The sequence below is a fragment of the Pelophylax lessonae genome (assembly GCF_965119305.1).
Source record: "Pelophylax lessonae genome assembly, chromosome: 5".
In the NCBI taxonomy this organism is placed as follows: Eukaryota; Metazoa; Chordata; class Amphibia; order Anura; family Ranidae; genus Pelophylax; species Pelophylax lessonae.
Genome location: NC_138772.1, coordinates 142,906,662 through 142,929,645, shown reverse-complemented (window position 1 = coordinate 142,929,645; position 22,984 = coordinate 142,906,662). Strand labels below are relative to the sequence as shown.

The window sequence follows — 22,984 nt, the reverse complement described above, 5'->3', positions numbered from 1 at the left end:
ATATGGATGCTGCTACGAGCGTGCCCTTTTCAGGGTCCCGCTCATCCTTGGACCCCCCGGGGTCTGAGGGGGAGGCTGAGGTGGAGGGTGTTGATACATCCTCCCCAGGGTCACCCGAAGAACGGGCGACCATGGATGAGTTGGTTGATTCTGTTAAGGAAACCTTACATTTAGAGGATGAGCCCTGTCCTCCGGGCGTTGTGTCCTCATTTGGGATGCACAGGACCCGCAAGTCTGCGCAGGTTTTTCCCTGCCCAGCGAAATTCCATTACACTGTTATGAAATGTGGCGCACGTTAAAACGTCCATTCCTGGTACCTAGTCGGTTCAAATTGCTTTATCTTTTTGCGCCGGCTACGGAATCACGATGGTGTGTGCCTCCACAGGTAGATCACACTGTGGCCGTGCTGAACAAGGCTACCTTGGTTCTTACTGGTTTTCCGGGATCCCACGGACCGGCGGTTGGAGTCTCTAGCCCGCCATTCCTATACGGAAACCCCTTTTCGCGTCCATTATGGTGGCTCAGGCGGTGGCTGATTGGATTAAGGTGCTTAGAAGCAACCTAGTGTCCGATGACGTGCCGCCTGCACGACTGGAAATGGTGGACCAGATCCATCAAGGAGTCATGTATCTGTGTGATGCAGCCCTAAATGAGGCTCCCTTGGTGGCTCGCCTCTCGAGTGTCGCGGTACTTAACCGGCGACTGATATGGCTGAAGAGCTGGTCGGCCGACCAGTCCTCGCGGAAAACTGTTGCTGATTTTCCCTATGCTGGCTCTCGCCTTTTTGGCGAGGCGTTGGATACCCTGGTGAAGGGCGTCACGGGGGGTAAGAGCACTATGCTACCCCAGAACCCGAAGAACAAGTCTTTCCGTGGCAAGCGGGGTTCTGCGCCTAGATCTACTCAGGGGTCCTTTCGTGCCTTTCGGAACCAATCCAAGGGCAAGCCCTTCAAGGCCCAGGGCAACCAGAAGAAACCCTGGGCGGGTAAGTGAAAGACCGGCAATGCCGGTTCGGCGGGACACTCCGCCTCTGCCTGAAGGGGCGCCCTCACCCATTTCTGGGGTGGGGGGACGTTTGCGCGGTTTCCTCCAACCTTGGCTGCTCCGGATCTCGGACAGGTGGGTCCAGGAAATCGTTCGATCAGGTTACAAGATTGAATTCCTTTCCAAGCCAGCAGACAGATTCTTTCCCTCCAATCTCCAGCTGCTTCCGGGGCGTCTGCAGGACTTGCATCAAGCGGTGCAGGACATGCTTGCTCAGGGGGTAATTGTCCCGGTGCCTCATCGGGACAGGTTTCAGGGGTTTTATTCGAATCTGTTCACTGTGCCCAGGAAGGAGGGCAAAGTGCGTCCTATTCTGGACCTAAAAGCGCTGAACCGCTTCGTGTGTGTTCGGTTGTGGCCTCCTTGAGTCCAGGGGAATTCCTGGCCTCTATAGACCTGAAGGATGCGTACCTACACATCCCCCATTTTCGAGGGTCACCAGAGGTACCTATGGTTCGCTATAGCGGAGGACCACTATCAGTTTGTGGCGTTACCTTTCGGTCTCGCTTCGGCTCCAAGGGTCTTTACAAAAGTGTTGGCACCTGTTCTAGGCCTGCTGAGGGCTCAGGGCATTGCTATCTTGGGATATCTGGACGATCTCCTCTTAAGATCGAGTATCCGCCAGGACCTACTGCGCGATCTGTCTCCTGACCTTGTCTCCTTCGGTTCGTCTTTCCTATCTGGGAATGGTTCTGGACTCTGCTCAAGCAAAGGTGTTCTTGCCGGAGGACAAGCTCCGGACCTTACAGGACGAGGTCAGGTCCCTCCGGGACAAGCCATTCTCGTCACTCAGGACCTGCATGCGGTCCCTAGGGTTGATGGTATCGGCCTTCGAGGCAATACCCTTTGCCCAGTTTCACACACGGTCTCCTCAAGCGGAGATCCTGGCCAGGTGGGACAGACTGCCTCAGTCCTTGGATCTTAGTGTCTCATTGAGCCGCCAAACCAGAATGGATCTTCTGTTGGTGGCTTCAGTCCCCGGCGGTGTCAGAAGGCAAGTCCTTCCGTCCGTTGCTGTGGACGGTGGTTACCACGGATGCCAGCCTGTCAGGCTGGGGTGGAGTCATGGGCAACCTGTCTGCCCAGGGCACTTGGTCGGGGGAGGAATCCTCCCTTCCGATCAACATATTGGAATTGAGAGCGATCAAACTCTGTCTCTTCCAGTGGTCCGATCGACTTTGGGGCCATCCGGTCCAGGTACAGACGGACAATGCTACCGCGGTGGCTTACATCAACCACCAAGGGGGCACCAGGAGTGCCAGGGCGCCCCGGGAGGTGACCGACATTCTGTCTTGGGCCGAGACTCATGTCCCGGCAATCTCAGCAGTTCACATTCCGGGTGTGGAAAATTGGCAGGCCAACTATCTGAGCCGCCAGACCCTGGACCAGGGGGAATGGTCCCTGCACTCGGAGGTCTTCCAAATGCTTTGTGCGAAGTGGGGATCCCCGGACATGGATCTGTTCGTGTCTCGGCTAAACCACAAGGTGGAAAGGTTCGTGGCAAGAACGCACGATCCTCTGGCAGATGCCTCGGATGCGTTGGTGGCCCCTTGGCATCAGTATCGTCTGATGTATGCCTTTCCTCCGATTCAGTTGTTGTATAGGTTCCTTCGCAGGTTAGCCTCGGAACCGCACCTGGTGATTCTGGTAGCGCCGGACTGGCCACGCCGGTCCTGGTATGCCGACGTTGTTCACCTGGCAGTGGCGCCTCCTTGGCGGCTGCCAATGCGGGAAGATCTGCTGTCTCAGGGACCGATCTTCCATCCTACTTTACATTCGCTGGCTTTAACGGCCTCGCTGTTGAGACCCAGGTCCTGAGAGACAGGGGCCTTTCCCTTGAGGTCATTCCTAACCTGATCAAGGCTAGGAAAACCTCCTCTGGTAAGATTTATTACCGTACCTGGAAAGCCTATTTCGCCTGGTGTGAGTCCAGGGGGTTCTCCCCTCGCTCGTACTCGGTGTCGAGAGTGTTGGCTTTCCTCCAATCGGGGGTGGACCAGCGCCTGTTGCTGGCCACGATAAAGGGCCAGGTGTCTGCACTGGCTATTCTTTTTCAAAGCCCTGTGGCGTCTAATTCTTTAAACGCACCTTCATTTAGGAGGGGGCGACATTTGGCTCCTCCCTGAAGGGAGCCTTTACCTCCGTGGGACTTGAACTTGGTTCTGTCCGTTTTGCAGCGTTCTCCCTTTGAGAACATCCGGGAGATTTAGTTGCCTCTGCTGTCTAAGAAGGTTGCCTTTTTAGTGGTGATCACTTCGGCTCGCAGAGTATCGGAGCTGGCGGCGTTGTCTTGCCGCTCTCCGTACTTGGTAATTCACAAGGATAAGGTGGTCTTGCGACCACAACAGTCTTTTCTTCCTAAGGTGGTCTCTGAGTTCCACCTTAATGAGGACATTGTCCTGCCTTCGCTTTGTACGAAGCCTAAGCATCCCAAGGAGTTTGAATTGCATTCCTTGGATGTTGTCAGGGCGATCAGGGTTTACCTGTCGTCCACTGAATCTTTTCGGAAGACGGATTCCCTCTTTGTCCTTCCTGAGGGACCTCCGAAGGGCCTGGCTGCGTCTGCAGCGACCATTGCCAAATGGATCGGACAGACCATTGAACAGGCCTATGCTTTGAAGGGACGGGTTCCACCCTTCCCTGTTAAGGCGCACTCTACCAGATATATGAGTGCGTCCTGGGCCTACTGGCATCGAGCCTCGGTGGCTCAGGTGTGTAAGGCTGCGACTTGGTCGTCAGTGCACACCTTTTCGAAATTCTATAAGGTGGATGTTCTAGCATCAGCTGATGCCTCCTTTGGCCGCAAAGTTCTCAGTGCGGCAGTGGCATGAGGGACCCTTGTTTTGTTGTGTCCCTGATGTTTGGGGTTGTTTATCCCCTGGATTATTTGCTTTCCTGTTGAGCCTTTTCTGTTGCCCAGAAGGTTTTCTTACTATGCATGTAAGGTTCCTTTCTCTGTGGGTACTGCGTTGCCTTTTCTACGGTTGCGTCTCCCACCCCTCATGTCTACACTGCTTTGGGACATCCCAATAGTGATGACTTAGAGGTGGTGGCGACTGTCGGAGGACGTAAGAGAAAACTGAATTTTTGTAAAATCTTACCTGTAAAATTCCTTTCTCTGAGTCCTCCGACAGTCGCTGCCCCCGCCTCTCTTTTGGGGTTTTTTCTTGTACACTTACTGCTATGCTACCAAACTGAGTTGGGAGTGGTCACTCCAGGGGGGTATTGACTAAGTGGGACAGCCCCCATGGGTGTGTATATGCAAATGCTTTTGTTCTTTTGACTAAGTCTTATGCCTAACTACTCCTGCGGAGCGGAAGTCAATACCCAATAGTGATGACTTAGAGGTGTCGGCGACTGTCGGAGGACTCAGAGAAAGGAATTTTACAGGTAAGATTTTACAAAAATTCAGTTTTTTCACCAGGGAAAGAATTCTTCAGTCATCCACCACAGTTTTTTTCTGTGGTCTTCCGGGTCTTTTGGTGTTGCTGAGCTCACCGGTGCGTTCTTTCTTTTTAAGGATGTTCCAAACAGTTGATTTGGCCACACCTAATGTTTTTGCTATCTCTCTGATGGGTTTTTGTTTTTTCAGCCTAATGATGGCTTGCTTCACTGATAGTGACAGGTCTTTGGATCTCATATTGGGAGTTGACAGCAACAAATTCCAAATGCAAATGGCACACTTGAAATGAACTCTGGACCTTTTATCTGCTCCTTGTAAATGGGATAATGAGGGAATAACACACACCTGACCATGGAACAGCTGAGCAGCCAATTGTCCCATTACTTTTGGTCCCTTAAAAAGTGGGAGGCACATATACAAACTGTTGTAATTCCTACACCTTTCACCTGATTTGGATGTAAATACCCTCAAATTAAAGCTGAAAGTCTGCAGTTAAAGTACATCTTGTTTGTTTCATTTCAAATCCATTGTGGTGGTGTATAGAGCCAAAAAGATTAGAACTGTCAATGTCCCAATATTTATGGACCTGACTGTACATACAGTTATCAGTGCTTAGAGCCAGTGCAGTACTCAGTGAAGGAAATAGTTTGGACCAGCTTGGTCTAAAACTAGAGTGACGGGTAATATAGCCATTGGTTTTCAATTATACTGGGAAATACTGTACAGAGTTAACATGAGATTTTGCAGTACAAATAAAATGTTCACAATAACATAAACTTGTACTATTCAATGCATGATGCTTATGGCCAGTCATTAATTATTGCTAATTGCATCCTTTTTGCAGGCTTGTCCTTACCCAAGCTCACCAGTCATGTTGCAGCAAGTACCCTTGGCATACCAGCAGCCAGGATATTACCAGGTACCTTGATTACGAACGTCATTGCTTTGTCTTCCTTTTGATGTTTTAAAAACATTTTTCTCTTGCGTCCTCTGACAGTCGCCGCCCGTTCAGTTAGCCTTCACTTGTAGGTAAAGCTAGGCAGTTTTAAATGTTAATAAAAAACTTTCTACATTTAGGCACACCTCCAGGGGGCCGTCCCTTAGCCATTATCCTGATCCAGTTACCACTGTCCCTCAGTTTTATGCTGCCTAGCATCAGGAGTAGGCTAGGTTTCCCTGCTGCGATCTAGTGTCTGTTTCTTTCTCTTTTTTCTATAAAAGCTGTTCTTTTCTTTGACAATAGCTTTTTTATTTTCACTCACTATCGCTAGTTAGTCAGGGAATTCCTGGAGGACTGCAAGCGACAGCAGAACTGGGCCTCGCACTGGATAATATGGATCCTTATGGAGTCCCAGCCTGCCAACGAGCGTTGCAGGTCATTGGTGCACCCTGGCCTCGCCATGACAGTGCCCCTTGAGCTGGGGAAGAGCCTGTGGAGTCACTTCGCTGGGATGTCTCAACTCTGGAATGCCCAAAAGCTGCTAGCATCCTTCCTGGTTGATGGCACCCCCGCTCAGGGTGGGAGGTGTTCCGTATCAGTGCCCGCGTTCACTGGACTGGTGAGTGATACTACCCCTGGGTCCCTTGTGAAGGCTTTGTCTGTGGGGGTGTTCCGTGGGCCCACTCTTAGTGGATGGCAGTACATGGTGGCTTCTGTGGTATCCCTTTCCTGGCCGTGTGGTGCGGCCCCCTTCCTCCCTGCCAATGTTGGGGGCGCTCTGCGGTGTATACCGCCATGTCTGGGGGGTGTGGGGGCTCCCGGGATCCCTGTGGGGGCCAGCATGTGTATTTTTTGCCTTAGTTGGTGCCGCTCGCACGGCCGCCATTTTGAGTGTGGGCAGGCTGTTTGGACCACCTTGTGTGTGCAGCAGCCATTTTAGCTCATTCTTGCGCCGGTTTGGGCACCATCTTTGAGGGCGACCGCCTAGTAAGGGCAGCGGTCATTTTCCCAGTGCTTCCTCTGATTGAATCTCAGTCAGGCACCATTTTTCTGTGGCTCCGGGCAGGCATAGGCCTCTAGTGTGTGAGGTCACTTCCTCCTCTCTCTCTCACTGCAGCAGCGTGGAGTGGCAAGTACACTGGGACCCTGTGGGGAGATTTTCAGTTTTTCTTGTTTTTTTTCCTGAAATCTGTTTCTTCTGGTACCTTTAGCTGTTTCTGAGGGTCTCCACTAGCGGTGCAGTTTTGCTGTGGGGGTCCGTGGGAACCGCCGATTTAAAAGGCCAGCACTCCAAAAAAATTTTATTGCAAAAATGGAGTCCCAGGATAGCAAATTCCTCACAGACCTGGTTGGTGCTTCAGGGACCCCTGAATCCTCTTCCATGGCCTCATTATATGCTGCTCTCGCAACTTTGGCATCCAAGGTGGATCTGCTGATGTCTGAACGCACTTCTCAAAAATGGCCTATGCCCTCCCAGTCCTCTGACTCAGAGCCTGATTTGGTTGCCATGGACCACGTCACCCCGGAGGGGTCCCTGTCCTCACTTTCCGAGGAGGAGTCTTCCTTGGTGGCGTGGGAACGCGCGGTAATGGATTCACTTATTTTCATTAGGGAGACTTTGAGTCTTGAAGATGAGCCACCTCAGTCGAGTAAGCGGGCTGTGCTCGGGTTACGAAAGGCCCAGAAGTCGGGTCAGGTTTTCCCCTGCCCCGAGGAATTTCACGAACTAGTGAACGACCAATGGCGTTGCATCAAACATATGCTAGTGCTGCCTAAGCAATTTCACTACCGATATTCCTTTGCGGATGCAGTAGACAAAACTTTGGACGGTGTCGCCTAAGGTGGACCACACGGTCTCTAGGCTAAATAAATCCACTTTGATGCCGATGGAGGACTCTGGTTTTCAAGGATCCGGCAGATAGGCGTGTGGAGGCACTTTCCCGCCACATGTATTTGGTGGCGAGCTCCCTGCTCAAACCCGTTTGCCTCGGTAATGGTCTCTCAGGCTGTCACAGCTTGGTCCAAGGTGCTTCGGAACACCCTGGTGGTGGAGTAAGCCCCACCGACTGCCCATGACATGGTGGATCAAATGACCCATTCCGGGATGTACCTGTGTGATGCAGACTTGGACGAGGCTCCGTTAGTCGCATGGCTGTCGGGGTCGCGGTCAGCCGCATTATTTGGCTGAAAAACTGGTCGGCTGACCACGCTTCCAAAAAGACTGTGTCTGTCCCTTATGTGGGGAGTCATCTTTTTGGGGACACTCTGGGTGAGTTGATCAAGGGGCTTATGGGGGGGGGGGGGGTTAAGAGTACCCTTTTGCCCCAAGCATCTAAGGGAAAATTCACCCGCACTAGGCGGGGCCCTTCTTTTTAAAGCTCATTGTGGGTCCTTACGTGCCTTCGGGGCACAGGAAAAAGGAAAATCCTTCAAGACTTCAGGGGGTCACAAGAAGCCGTGGTCGGGTAAGCCAAAGGCCGGTCAGGCTGGTTCGGCGGCCCAGTCCACCTCTTCCTTAAGGGATACCATCACCCCTTTCAGGGGTGGGGGGACATCTGCGTTGTTTTCAGGAACCCTGGTTGTCCAGAATTCAGGACAGGTGGGTTCACAAACTGATTCGTTCAGGGTACCAGATCGAGTTTCGATCCCGCCCAGCAGTCAGGTTCTTTCAATCAAATCTCCATCTGACTCCCAATCGTTTCAGAGATCTCATGGGGGCGGTACAAGATCTTCTCGCCCAAGAAGTCATTGTGCCAGTACCTTCAAGGGACAGGTTTTGCGGTTTTTATTCCAACCTGTTCACGGTGCCCAGAAAAGAGGGCAAAATGCGTCCGATTCTGGACCTAAAGTCTCTTATCTGCTTTGTGAGGGTACAGAAGTGTCGGATGGAATCCATCAGGTCGGTGGTGGCTTTGTTGAGTCCAAGGGAACTTCCTGGCCTCCATCGACTTGAAGGATGTGTATCTGCACATCCCTATCTACGGGGGTCATCAGAGTCAAAGGAGCACTACAAGTTTGTGGCGTTGCCCTTCGGTCTCGCTTCAGCTCCCAGGGTATTCAACAAGGTTCTGGCTCCAGTGCTGGCTTTACTGCATTTACAGGGGATTGCGGTCCTCCGTTATCTGGACGCTCCAGGAATTCGAGTGGAACATCAACTTTCAGAATTCGGCTCTGCTTCCTTTGGTTCGCCTCCAGTACCTGGGGATGGTCCTGGACTCCGCTCAGGCAAGAGTCTTTCTCCCGGAGGACAAACTCCGGACCCTGCGGGATGAGATCAGGTCCCTCAGGGACAACGATCTCTCCTCTCTGCGGGCCTGTATACGGTCCCTGGGTCTGATGGTTTCTGCTTTCGAAGCCATCCCATTTGCTCAATTTCACACGAGAACTCTGCAAGCAGAAATCCTTCCCAGATGGGTCAGAACGAGGATTTCTCTGAGCCACCTCGCAAGATCGGATCTTTTGTGGTGGCTCCTGTCACCTACTCTGACACAAGGCCAGTCCTTCCAGCCTCTGCTTTGGACAGTGCTCACCACGGATGCCAGCCTATCGAGCTGGGGTTCTGGGCACGCTTCGTGCCCAAGGGACGTGGTCGGCGGAGGAGGCCTCCTTACCGATAAACGTCTTGGAGCTCCGAGCAATCAAACTCTGCCTTTTCCATTGGTCAACTCGGCTTCAGGGTTGCCCTTTTCGGGTACAAACGGAAAATGTCACCGCAGTAGCTTACATCAATCACCAAGGAGGCACCAAGAGTGTCCGGGCAGCCAAGTAAGTGGCCGAGACGCACGTTCCGGCGATTTCGGGGGTTTACATTCTAGGTGTGGAGAACTGGCAGGCGGACTATCTAAGTTGCCAAACTCTGGACCAGGGGGAATGGTCCCTTCATCCGGAGGTGTTTCGCCTCCTGTGTGCCCGGTGGGGGTCTCCGGGCGTGGACCTGTTTGCATCCCGTCTCAACAAGGTGGGAAGGTTTGTGGCCAGATACCGCGATCCTCTGGTGGACGCGTTTGTTTTGCCTTGGCACCGGTAGGTATCGGCTGATTTATGCCTTCCCTGCGATGCAACTGTTATCCAAGTTTCTCCGCAGGTTGGCGTCGGAATGGATTCACACCATTCTGGTAGCCCCAGACTGGCCGCATCGGTCTTGGTACGCAGACATCGTGCAGATGGTCGTCGAGCCTCCCTGGCGGCTTCTGCTGAGGGACGATCTTCTGTCTCAAGGGCATGATCTTCCATCCTGCTTTACAGTCTCTGGCTTTGATGGCGTGGCTGTTGAAAGCCAAGTCTTGAGAGACGAGGGTCTCCCCGAATGCTGTCATTCCTACCTTATTGAAGGCTCAGAAAGCTACCTCTAGAAAAACCATCGCATCTGGAAGGCGTATATTGCCTGGTGCGAGTCGCAAGGATTTCTTCCCCGCTCCTTTTCGGTGGCGAGGATTTTGGCCTTCCTGCAGGAAGGTGTGGATCAGCGTTTGGCATTGACCACGATAAAGGGTCAGTTGTCGGCCTTGGCCATTCTGTTCCAGCGTCCCTTGGTAACTAATTTCTTGATTCGCACCTTTATCCAAGGGGTGCGGCATCTGGCTCCACCGAGGAAGCCTTCTTTGTCTCCCTGGGACCTGAATTTGGTGTTATCCGTTTTACAACGGCCTCACTTTGAGAACATCAGAAACATTCCTCTGCATGTGCTCTCCCAGAAAGTTGCCTTTCTGGTGGCTATCACATCTGCTCGCAGGGTGTCTGAATTGGCGGCTCTGTCTTGCCGTTCGCCTTATCTGGTGTTTTATAGGAATAATGTGGCTCTGCGACCCAATCAGTCTTTTCTCCTCAAGGTGGTGTCGACTTTCCACCTCAATGAAGATAGTGTTGCCTTCGCTTTGTGCAAAGCCCAAGCATCCCTAGGAATTTGCCTTGCATTTCTTGGATGTGGTCCGGGCGGTCAGGGTTTACCTGTCTGCCACGGAGTCTTTTAGGAAGTCTGATTCTCTGTTTGTCCTTCCTGAGGGACCTCGGAAGGGTTCGGCTGCGTCCGCTGCAACCATTTCGAAGTGCATCAGACAGACGATTGTCAGGTTCTGCCTTTCCCTGTAAAGGCTCATTCTACTAGAGCTGTCAGTGCCTCTTGGGTTTTTCGCCATCAGGCTTCTGTGACTCAGGTGTGCAAAGCGGCCATCTGGTCGTCTGTGCACCCTTTCACAAAATTCTACAAAATTGATGTGATGGCATCCTCAGATGCTTCCTTTTGGCCGCAAGGTTTTGAGTGCGGCGGTTGTTTGAAGAGACATGTTTTTTTTCTGTCTCTTCCTGGGGTGTTTTTGTTCTGGGTTAGCTCCTGTTTGAGCTTTGTTGGGCTCAGTTGTTTTTTCTGGCCTGGTTGATATGTTACCTTTTCGGTAGGTTGCGTCTTCCCACCCCTCACACCTGCATTGCTTTGGGACATCCCACTAGTGAAGGCTAACTGAACGGGCGGCCACTGTCGGAGAACGTAAGAGAAGATAGAATTTTTGTAAGAACTTACCGTAAAATTATTTTCTCTGACCGTCGCTGCCCCCGCCCCTCTGGTTCTTGGATCTTGGGGTTATTGCCTTCCGGTACTGCATGCTGCAAACTGAGGGACAGTGGTAACTGGATCAGGATAATGGCTAAGGGATGATCCCCTGGAGGTGTGCCTAAGTATAGAAAGTTTATTAACATTTAAAACTGCCTAGCTTGCTCCTGCAGAGGGTGCCATTACCCACTAGTGAAGGCTAACTGAACGGGCGGCGACTGTCAGAAAATAATTTTACGGTAAGTTCTTACAAAATTTATATATTTTTTTTTCTCCCATGTAGGTGGCTCCACAGTGGTCTGGTGGAGATCAGAGAAGCTATGTATTACCTCAGGTAAGAAAACCTTGAGTTATTTAAATATGCACTCACCCTTGAAATTTTAATTACTTTTGGAGACCTGCAAACAGCTTGATTTTTGATTGGAACGTCTATCTTTGTTCCTAAGTTTCCAGATCTATACACAGGCTGTGAACAGACGTAGTGTAGCTTGAGGGACAGGAAAGTGTAAGAGTTTTTAAAGACAAGAAAGGGAAGGCAGGCTGCGCAAAAATACCATAGTGCAGTTGAATGATAAATTAACACTTTATTTTAAAAAAAGTATGTGTTTTGCACTCAAACATATACAATGTCACAGAAGGTAGGAACACCAAGACAGTGTAGCCAGCTGGCGTGGAGTAGCATTGGATCAGTCTACATCCCAGTAGGTCCAACCTCCTTCTAATGTCACCAGTTGCAGCATATGCACAGGACTTCTCCCCCAGGTGGATTAATGAAGAGGAGGAACTTCCTGAAACGCGTAGTGTACACATGCTCCGACTAGTGATGTTAGAGAGATGTTGGACCTAAAGAAATTACTACATTTTATGTAACCTGTGTTTGAGTGGGATGAGCTACCATGGCAGTTTTTTTTTTTTTTTTTTTGTGTGTGTTTATGCCTCTAAAAGCCCCTGCTGCAACTTCTGTAAATGCCTATGTGCATAGATACATTAGGCTAACGTGGAGAGGTGTTTAGAGGCAGGAAGAAAACTCCTGTAAAAGATATGTATTTGAGCTCAGGTGTGCATAAGGCCTTACAGTTCGGTTGTCCTAAAGTTGTATATATTAATACAGGGCACAGGCAACTTACTCATACAAGTTGGGTTTTAGAAGTGTTTCTTCAGGTGATTGGGCACTGGCAACCTTTTAAAGATTGTCTCCAGTGGATGATCAGGTGGATGGTCGCATGCTTTTACGCCACTTAAAATGTATTTCTCTTACGTCCTCCGACAGTCGCCGCCTCTCCATATTCGTCACAATGGGGTAATTGACCTTTGCTCCGTAGGAGTAGCTAGGCAACAGACTATGTCAATATTAAAGCTTTTAGCATATCCCACCCCCAGGGGGTGGTCCCCTCAGTCAATACCCTCCTGCTTCCTGTATCCATACCTCAGTTTCATTGTCTAGCTTTCAGGAGTTAGCTGGCTGTTTCTGTGCTGGGGCATTTTGTCTCAGCCTTTATCTTCTTTTTGATTTTATTTGAGTTTTTTTCTCTCTCTTTACTTAGCTGTTACTTTTGTCAGCATTAGTTAGTTCTTCTGATGAAGAGGATCGTGCGGGCTGGGTCTCGGGCTGGCCCCCCTGGTCGCAGGTTGTGGGCCAGTGGCTTCCCAGCCTGCCATTGAGTGTTCAGTCAGGTATTTTTCCTGGCATATGTGAACGACCCATCCCTGTTCGCTGCAGGGATGCTGTGGTGAGGTGTCTACCTCACAGGACGCCATGCGGTTTCGCACCGCAGTTCTACTGCGTCCTGGCTGCGACTCTCCCTGTCCCATGTGCAGTGGCTTGATCGCTTGTGCGGGTTCCCCACGCCATTCAGAAGGTAAGTGTACTCTGTGTGGGGACATGTCTGTTTAGTGGGTGTCAGTCTGGGACTGTGTAACCCTGCATGTCTGTTCACACTATTGGGCTCCCTGTCTGGTGTGATGCTGCTGTGGGCTGCAAGGAGGGGGGCTGTTGTACACTGTTCTGTGTTACAAACTGTGTGATTCTCTGTGTGACATGCTGTATGTTGTAGGGCATGCTGTGGATCATGTTTTGTGCAACATGCGGCGGCCGCTGCTACGGTCCGCCATTTTATTAATAGCTGCAGGCTTATGAGGGCCATTTCTGTGTGCTGGGAGCAGCGTTTTTGGCGCCAAGGGATACATGTCAGCGCTGCATGCTCTGCCTTTGCAAGTCCCTCACCGGCGGCCATGTTTGTGGAGCCTTCCATAGGCTTTATAGGAGCGGTCTGTGTTACATCGCTTCCTTTCCCTGAGAACAGCGATCGGTGCAGCAGCTTGAGTGGTCTCTCCAGGTTTTATCTTCCTTATTCTTGTATTCCTTGCCTATGTTTTTGTGCTTCTCCCTGTGGGGGTCGGTGTGTGCTGTGTGTGCGGTGGGCTCCGCTCGCCGCGAGCTTAAAGAGGCAGTACTCCTTTTTTTCCTACACACTTTTGGGGGCATGGATTCTCAGAAAAGCAAATTTCCCCCCACTTTAGTGGGGGGCCAAGGGACTGCTGCTGCTCCCCCCGCGGGGGGTGATTTGGCTACTGTCGTGGCTTACTTAGCTGCTCAGGTGCAGATGCTTGTGGCTGCTCAATCCACAAAACGGCCCAGAGTTTCAATTTCCTCTGATTCAGATGGTGATGGGGCTGCTATGGCTGGGGTCACCTTATCGGGGTCCCGCTCGTCCCTGGACCTTGTTTGGTCTGAAGGGGAGGCAGAAGTTGAAGGGGTTGATAATTCCCCCCCTGGCTCGTCTGAAGAGCTTGCACTCATGGATGAATTGGTTGCTTCTATCAAACAAACACTGCATTTGCAGGATGAACCATGTCCGCCTGCCGTCCTGGCCTCTTATGGGACGCAGCGGAGACGCAAATCATCGCAGGTTTTTCCTTGCACTGAGGATTTTCAGCGCGCGGTTAGGGAACAATGGCGCAATATACGGAAGCTTTTTGCTGTGCCAAGTGGGTTCAAGCTACGTTATCCTTTCACACCCGCTACTGATGAACGTTGGTGTGTGCCACCTCCGGTGGATCACGCGGTGGCAGTTTTGAATAAATCTACTGCGATTCCGGCGGAGGATACCCCGGTGTTCCGGGATGCCACGGACAGGAGGCTGGAGTCTCTTGCACGCCATACTTACTCGGTTACCGGTTCCATGCTGAAAGCTATTTTTGCTTCACTTATGGCAGCTCAGGCTGTCGCGGATTGGACGCGGGTGCTCAGGCGCGTCCTGGTGGCTGACTCTGCCCCTCCGGCGACGTTGGCTATGGTGGATCAAATCCATCAGGGTGTCATGTATTTGTGTGATGCGGACTATAGTCCCTTTGGCTGCACGTGTGCACAGCGTGGCGGTGTTGACACGCCGCCTGATTTGGCTGAAATGTTGGTCTGTGGACCAATCTTCTCGCAAAACTTTAGCTAATCTACCCTATAGGGGATCTCGCCTTTTTGGCGAACCCTTGGATGCGCTGGTAAAGGGGATCACGGGGGGTAAGAGCACGCTCTTGCCCCAATCCCGCAAGGCTAAGGTTGCTCATGGTACGAAGCATGTTTCTTTAGACCCTCTCAGGGGTCCTTTCGTGCCTTTCGGTCACACTATAAGGGCAAACCCTTCAAAGGTCAAGGCTCCCTAAGGAAGCCGTGGACAGGTAAGCAGAGATCGGGTTTCTCTCCCGGCCGGCGTGCAGATTTTTTCCCTTAAATCTTCAACTGTCTCCGGAGCGTTTGCGGGATCTGCACCTGGCGGTGCGGGACCTGCGGGCTCAGGGAGTGGTGGTTCCGGTGCCTTATCGGGACAGATTTCGGGGGTTCTATTCAGATCTGTTCAATGTGCCCGGGAAAGAGGGCAAGGTACGTCCGATTCTGGACTTAAAAGCTCTGGACCGCTTTGTGCGGGTTTGCGAGTTTCCGCATGGAATCCCTGCGGTCGGTGGTGGCTGCCCTGGTTCCGGGGGAATTCATGGCCTCCATCGATTTGAAGGATGCGTACCTTCACATCCCCATTTTCGAGGGTCACCAGAGGTACCTTCGATTCGCCATTGCGAAGGATCATTGCCAGTTCGTGGCGTTACCCTTTGGTCTCGCTTCGGCTCAGCGGGTGTTCACCAAGGTGCTTGCACCGGTTCTGGCTTTGTTGAGAGCCCAGGGCATCTCTGTCCTGGGGTATCTGGACGACATTCTGGTTCGGTCTGCGACCAGTCAGGGTCTGGTGACGGACCTGTCCGTCACGATGCAAACTCTACAGGAGTTTGGTTGGACGATAAACCTTCCAAAATCGACGCTGTGCCTGTCGGTTCGTCTTCCCTACCTGGGAATGATCCTGGACTCGGTCCAGACGAAGGTCTTCCTACCGGACGATAAGCTCAGGACACTTCAGGAAGAAGTCAGGTCCCTCAGGGACAATCAGTGCTCGTCCTTCCGGACGTGTATGAGGTGTTTGGGATTGATGGTCTCGGCTTTCGAGGGGAGATTCCCTTCGCCCAATTTCACACGCAGGGTCTCCAAGCGGAGATCCTGTCCAGGTGGGACGGGCGACTGCAATCTCTGGATCTCCAGATTTCGTTGAGTCATCGTACCAGAAGGGATCTTCTGTGGTGGCTACAGTCCCCGGCGGTGTCGGGGGGCAAGTCTTTTCGTCTTTTCTCCTGGACGGTGATCACCACGGATGCCAGCCTGTCGGGGTGGTGTTCTGGGCGTTCTGTCTGCCCAGGGAACTTGGTCGGAGGAGGAATCCTCCCTTCCGATCAACATTCTGGAATTGCGAGCGATAAATCTCTGCCTTCGACGTTGGACGGTCAGGCTGCAGGGCCGTCCGGTTCGGGTGCAGACGGACAATGCCACGGCGGTGGCATACATCGACCACCACGGGGCACCAGGAGTGCCCGAGCGGCTCGGTGGTGGCCGACATTCTGTCTTGGGCCGAGACGCACGTTCCGGCGATAACGGCGGTTCACATTCCGGGGGTGGAGAACTGGCAGGCGGATTATCTGAGTCGCCAGACTTTGGACCAGGGAGAATGGTCCCTCCACCCGGATGTCTTCCAGATGTTGTGCGCGCAGTGGGGTCTTCCGGAGGTAGACCTGTTAACGTCTCGTCTGAACAACAAGGTGGAAAGGTTCGTAGCAAGGACGCGCGATCCTCGGGCAGACGCGTTGGTAACTCCGTGGCATCAGTGTCGGCTGATGTATGCATTTCCACCGTTTCAACTGCTGTCCAGGTTCCTTCGCAGGTTGACCTCGGAACCGCACACGGTGATTCTAGTGGCACTGGACTGGCCTCGCCGGTCCTGGTACGCAGACCTCGTGAATCTGGCGATCGACGCTCCGTGGCGTCTGCCTCTTCGAGAAGCTCTTCTGTCTCAAGGACCGATTTTTTCATCCTGCTTTGCAGTCGCTGGCTTTGGCGGCCTGGCTGTTGACACAGAGGTCCTGAAGGATAGGGGTCTCTCCCCGGAGGTCATTCATACCTTGATCAATGCTAGAAAGGCCTCTTCGGGGAAGATTTACTACCGTACTTGGAAGGCCTATTTTGCCTGGTGTGAGTCCAGGGGGTTTTCCCCCCGCTCATACTCGGTGTCTCGGGTGTTGTCTTTCTTTCAAACGGGTGTGGACCAGCGTTTGGCGTTGGCCACGATTAAGGGTCAGATTTCTGCACTGGCCGTTCTCTTTCAACGCCCTGTGGCGTCTAATTCTCTGTTTTTTGTCCAAGGGGTGCGACACCTGGTCCCTCCTCGGAGGGAGCCTTTGCCTCCGTGGGACTTGAACCTTGTTCTGTCAGTGTTACAACATGCTCCCTTTGAGAAGATCAGGGAGATCTCATTGCCTCTGTTGTCTAAGAAGGTCGCCTTTTTGGTGGCGATCACTTCGGCTCGCAGAGTGTCGGAGCTGGCAGCTTTGTCCTGCAGGTCTCCATATCTGGTGCTTCACTTAGATAAGGTGGTCTTGCGACCTAATCCTTCTTTTCTTCCGAAAAGGATCTCGGAATTTCACCTCAATGAGGACATTGTCTTGCCTTCACTTTGCGCGAAGCCTAAGCATCCGAAGGAGGTGGCCTTACATTCCTTGGATGTTGTTCGGGCGATCAGGGTTTACCTTGTCATCGACCTGTCATCGACAAAATCCTTTCGCAAGACGGATTCTCTTTGTCCTTCCTGGGGGACCTCGGAAGGGCATGGCGGCGTCAGCTTCTACCATCGCCAAATGGATCAGACAGACCATTGAGCAGGCCTATGCTTTGACGGGAAAGGTTCCCCCTATGCCTGTGAAGGCGCACTCTACCAGATCTCTGAGTACGTCTTGGGCCTGTCATCATCGGGCTTCTGTGGCCCAGGTGTGTAAGGCGGCGACTTGGTCGTCCGTTCACACCTTCTCAAAGTTCTACAAAGTGGATGTTCAGGCATCGGCAGATGCTTCCTTTGGCCGCAAGGTTCTTGGTGCGGCAGTACCTTAGGGTCCCTTGTTTTTGGGCCCTTGGCTGTTTGGGATGTTTTTATCCCTGGGTTATTTGTTTTTCCTGGGTTGTTGCTCCTGTTGAGCAAAGTTTTTTTCATGCTGCCCAGCTGGTTTCCTTCCTTTGGTAAGGTTACTTTCTCTGATGTGGGTCCGGTGTTGCCTTAGGCGTGGCTGCGTTTCCCACCCCTCATGTATGCACTGCTTTGGGACGTCCCCATTGTGACGAATATGGAGAGGCGGCGACTGTCGGAGGACATAAGAGAAAACTGAATTTTTGTAAAATCTTACCTGTAAAATTCCTTTCTCTGAGTCCTCCGACAGTCGCCGCCCCCGCCCCTCTTTTGGGGTTTGTTTATGTACTCTACTGCTATTCTACTGAAACTGAGGTATGGATACAGGAAGCAGGAGGGTATTGACTGAGGGGACCACCCCCTGGGGGTGGGATATGCTAAAAGCTTTAATATTGACATATTCTGTTGCCTAGGTCAATTAACCCATTGTGACGAATATGGAGAGGCGGCGACTGTCGGAGGACTCAGAGAAAGGAATTTTACAGGTAAGATTTTACAAAAATTCAGTTTTTTCTCTACAAGGATGATTTGGGACATTCCATATCTGGGTTTTCGTGTACTTCCAGACACGTTTACCCTATCTCCTACACTCTACTCATTAGTACTCCACAATACTCTCACTTTTAGCTATAGTGCAAACCAGGTGAAAGGAAGCCAATTCTAAACAGGTAAACATTTTCTCTGCTGAAGGTCACGTGACCCCCACAGTCTATTAGCGCATGCTTTGACAGATACCATAGTGCTAATCCCACGTGGTCTAAAAGTGAAAAGAATTTATCAGCTTGAGTGGCTCAAAAGGTGATTTTGATTTAGAGCTCTTAAGAGAGTGTATGGATTTGTATGTTAAATACCTTCACTCCGATTGGTTTAAATCCATAAAATGGATTTCCATGGGTTTCTTTAAATGTATGGAGGTCCGTGTTCCTTCAAGGACTGTGTATTTCCCTTTTGAAATTGGGGTGTGTAGGCATGTTACTGTTCATTATTTAATTTGCTTGCATACTGGTGTCCTTATACCCCGATATGTGCCAGGCAGGTGAGTCTACCCTGCTCTTGGGCTCTGATTCTATCTGCAGAATCATAGGACATTCAATGGTTTCCATTACGAGACTTGAGACTCCTATAACCACGTATTCAGTGCTGACTGTGTATCCAGGATATATCAAGTGATGTGGTACCATTTTTTACACACGCACCATAAGGACGCCCCTGTTTTAGAAGTTATGGCCAATAAATCAATCCCCAAGGGTACATTGGAGGACAATGAGCGTTTTTTTCTTCTTTGCAAAAGGAAGGTGTTTTGGATATATTGTTTTGGCTCTTTTTCACCCAATGGTCTTAATGAGGACTTGGAGGTTCACAACATAGTGTGAATCCTATACCGAGTAATTCTATTCATGTGGTATATTTGGCTGTTTTTTACACAAGTATTCACCTTTATTTCCCTTTCTGTGCCCTACGGCCACATCACCCTGAACGTGTCTGATCTTGGAGGCTAAGCATGGTTGGGCCTGGTTAGTACCTGAATAGGAGACTGCCTGGGAATACCAGGTGTTGTAGGCCTTTTTATTATTATTATTTATTTTTGCGTAGGTGCATTAGCGATTAGCACCATCATTTCTTAATTCATTCTGATTTGTGCATGTATCACAATTACACACAACAATACTATCAAGTGATATTGCTGACATCTATTTCTTTTCTTTTAAATCAGAAACAAAGTTTATTGAACAAAACAGAAAATTCACAGGCTTCACATAACAAGCTCTCTTGCAAAGAGAGCACAAACAGTCAAATATATTAAGCATAGCATCTCCCTAAGAACGCACTCCCAGCAAAACATATCACAGCTATGCACCCAGGCACGGTTACACAACAGAACATACAATTCCCACCCCATGTCCACAATCAAAACACATAGGGCACTATTGCAATAAGCGATCCATGATGAGATCTGCGGGGGCCAAGCCCGGTTGTGCCAACCACCCAGCCCAGATTTTGTCATACCTCAGTGGGACACCTCTATGCTGATAAACTAGGCGTTCACAACGCAGAGTAGTTCCAACAGCCCTCACCCACATCTCCAGCGAGGAAGGGGACGGGGACGTCCAGTGCTGCAAAATAAGTTTCCGGGCCTGACAACACCAGTCGTACGTTGACATCAGGCGAGTAGTCCTTCACCATGCCAAGGAGGCACGGCTTCGGATCCACCGGCACAGATAATGAAAATGCAGCATTAACAGTCTGGACCACCGCCGTCCAATACCTGTGGAGCTTGGGGCAACGCCACAGAAGGTGAATGAGGTCTCCACAATCCCTACTACACCTGGTGCACAAGGAGTCCGTTCTAAGACCCATCCTATAAAGACAGAGGGGGTTGTGGTGCACCCGGAGGAGTATGTAAAGTTGGGAGAGTCGTTGTGCAACGCTAAGAGAGCATGTACGCACCGACTCCAAGGCCTCACCCCACTGATCATCATTGCTGACATCTATTTCTTTTTTTTTAAAATCAGAAACAAAGTTTCTCTTACGTCCTCCGACAGTCGCCGCCTCTTCATATTCGTCACATATGGGGTATTAGACTTTGCTCCGAAGGAGTAGCTAGGCAACAGAATATGTTCACATTAAAGCTTTTAACATATCCCACCCTCAAGGGGTGGTCCCCTCAGTCAATACCCTCCTACTTCCTGCAACCATATCTCAGTTTCAATGTCTAGCTTGTCAGGAGTGGCTGGCTCTCTCTGTGCTGGGGCTTTGTGCCCCAGACTTTCTTCTTTTTTGATTTTTTGTTTGAGTTTTCTCTCTACCTTTATTTAGCTGTTCTTTTTGTCAGCGTTAGTTCTTCGGATGAAGAGGATCATGCGGGCTGGGTCTCGGGCTGATCCCCCTGGTCGCAGGTCGTGGGTCAGTGGCTTCCCAGCCTGCCATCGAGCGTTCAGCCAGGTAACGCTCCTGGCACAGTGAACGACCCATCCCTGTTCGGTGCAGGGATGATTGGTGAGGTGGCTACCTCACTGGACGCTGTGCGGTTTCTTAACCCTCATTCTGTGCGTCTTGTATGCGACTCTCCCTGCCTCATGTGCAGCGGCTTGTTCGCCTGTGCGGGTCCCCCACGCCATTGTGAGGTAAGTGTATCTATGTGGGGACCTGTCTGTCTGGGGGGGTGTCAGTCTGGGACTGTGTAACCTGCCTCTGTTCACACTGTTTGTCTCCCTATCACTCGGCTGCATGCTGTGGGCTGCAAGGGGGGGGGGAGCTGTGTGACACTGTGTGTGTCAGCCTTGTCAGTGTGAGAAGCTGTGTGCTGTTGGGCATGTTTGGGCACTATACAGCGATCGCTGCGGCGATTTGACATGTTTTTTTATGCATGGATGACATGTGTGCATTACTGTACTGTGGAGCGGCGGTTTCGGCGCCAAACGGCGCCATTTTGCCTACACTCGCTCCGGCCGCATGTTCTACATGCATGGCGGCCATTTTCTTGTAGCCTCCCATAGGCTTTCATAGAGCGCCCTGGCAGCATCACTTCCTCTTCTCCAGGAACACCGATCGAGGCAGCAGCAGCGGCGAGGGTCTCCTCAGGTTATATCCTTCTTATCCATTGCCTGTGTCAGTTTTATTGTCCCTGTGGGGGTCTCATTGTGCTTGTGTGTGGTGCGGTGGGCTGCGCTCTCCGCGCTTGTTAAAGGGGCAGTTAACCCTTTATTATCCGGCATTTGTAATAGGGGCAATGGATTCTCAGGAGGGCAAATTTCCTACCGCCTTGGTGGAAAGCCAGGGGACCGCTGTTTCCCCCCCAGGGGGGGATTTAGCCACTATTGTGGCTGGCCTTGCTGCTCAGGTGCAGATGCTGGTGGCTGCTCAATCTACTAAAAGACCCAGAGTTTCTCTTTCCTCTGATTCTGAGGGTGAAGGTGATGGGGCTGTTATGGCGGGGGCCTCCTTATCGGGGTCCCGCTCCTCCCTGGATCTAGTGGGGTCCGAGGTGGAGGCTGAAGTTGAAGGGGTTGATAATTCTCCCCCTGGCTAGCCTGAAGAGCTTGCAATCATGGATGAATTGATTGCTTCCATAAAACAAACGCTGCGTTTGCAGGATGAAGTGTGTCCCCCCGCTGCCTTGGCGGCTTATGGGACGCAGAGAAAACGCAGGACGCCGCAGGTTTTTCCCTGCAATGATGAGTTTCAGCGCGCTGTTAAGGAACAATGGCGCAATCTGCGCAAACCTTTTGCTGTACCAAGTAGGTTCAAGCTGCGTTATCCTTTCTCGCCTTCCACTGATGAAAGGTGGTGTGTGCCACCCCCAGTGGATCACGCAATTGCGGTTTTAAACAAATCCACTGCGATTCCTGCAGAGGATTCCCCTGTGTTCCGTGATGCCACGGATAGGAGATTGGAGTCTCTTGCCCGTCATACTTATTCTGTTACGGGTTCTATGCTTAAGGCTCTGTTTGCCTCTCTCATGGCGGCCCAGGCGGTCGCAAGTTGGACGCAGATGCTTAGGCGCGTCCTAGTGGCCGATTCGGCCTCGCTGGCGACCCTGGATATGGTGGATCAAATCCACCAGGGTGTCATGTATCTGTGTGATGCGGACTTGGACCTAGTCCCGTTGGCTGCACGTGTGCACAGCGTGGCGGTGTTGTCTCGCCGCCTGGTTTGGTTGAAATGTTGGTCGGTGGACCAATCTTCACGTAAGACCTTAGCCAATCTGCCTTATGATGGGTCTCGCCTTTTTGGGGAGTCCTTGGATGTGTTGATTAAGGGGATCACCGGAGGTAAGAGCACTCTCTTGCCCCATTTCCCCAAGGCTAAGGGGGCTTCTGGGAAGAAGCATGCTAATTTTCGGCCCCCTCAGGGGTCCTTTCGTGCCTTTCGGTCGCACTACTAGGGCAAACCGTTCAAAGGTCAAGGCTCTCAGAAGAAGCCCTGGTCTGGCAAACAGAAGTCCGGTCAATCCGGATCCGCAGCCCATAACAGTGCGGCCTGAAGGGGCGCCCTCACCCAGTTTTGGGGTGGGGGGACGCTTGCTCGGTTTTCTTCAGCCCTGGTTGGCCCGCGTGCGGGGCAGATGGGTTCAGGAGATCGTTCGATCTGGTTACAAGATCGAGTTTCTCTCTCGGCCGGAGAGCAGATTTTTTCCCTCAAATCTTCAACTGTCTCCAGAGCGTTTACGGGACCTGCACCTGGCGGTGCGGGACCTGAGGGCTCAGGGAGTGGTAGTTCCGGTGCCTCATCGGGACAGATTTCGGGGGTTTTATTCCAATCTGTTCACCGTGCCCAGAAAGGAGGGCAAGGTTCGTCCAATTCTGGACTTGAAGGCTCTGAACCGCTCTGTGCGGGTTCGCAAGTTCCGCATGGAATCCCTGCGGTCGGTGGTGGCTGCCCTGGTTCCGGGGGAATTCATGGCCTCCATCGATTTGAAGGATGCGTATCTTCACATCCCCATTTTCGAGGGTCACCAGAGGTACCTTCGATTTGCCATTGCGGAGGATCACTACCAGTTCGTG

The 22,984-nt window shown here is 51.6% G+C and overlaps 1 protein-coding gene across 1 annotated transcript in view; it reads left to right on the top strand.

Moving 5' to 3' along the window:
• Positions 1–22,984, top strand: part of DAZL (deleted in azoospermia like) — a gene marked incomplete at both ends in the record, with an annotated part of 186,514 nt that overhangs the window by 94,118 nt on the left and 69,412 nt on the right. The window contains 2 exons of the mRNA XM_082258906.1: positions 5,292–5,366; positions 11,216–11,266. Coding sequence (XP_082115032.1) covers positions 5,292–5,366; positions 11,216–11,266 — 126 coding nt within the window. The remainder of the gene's footprint in view (positions 1–5,291; positions 5,367–11,215; positions 11,267–22,984) is intronic.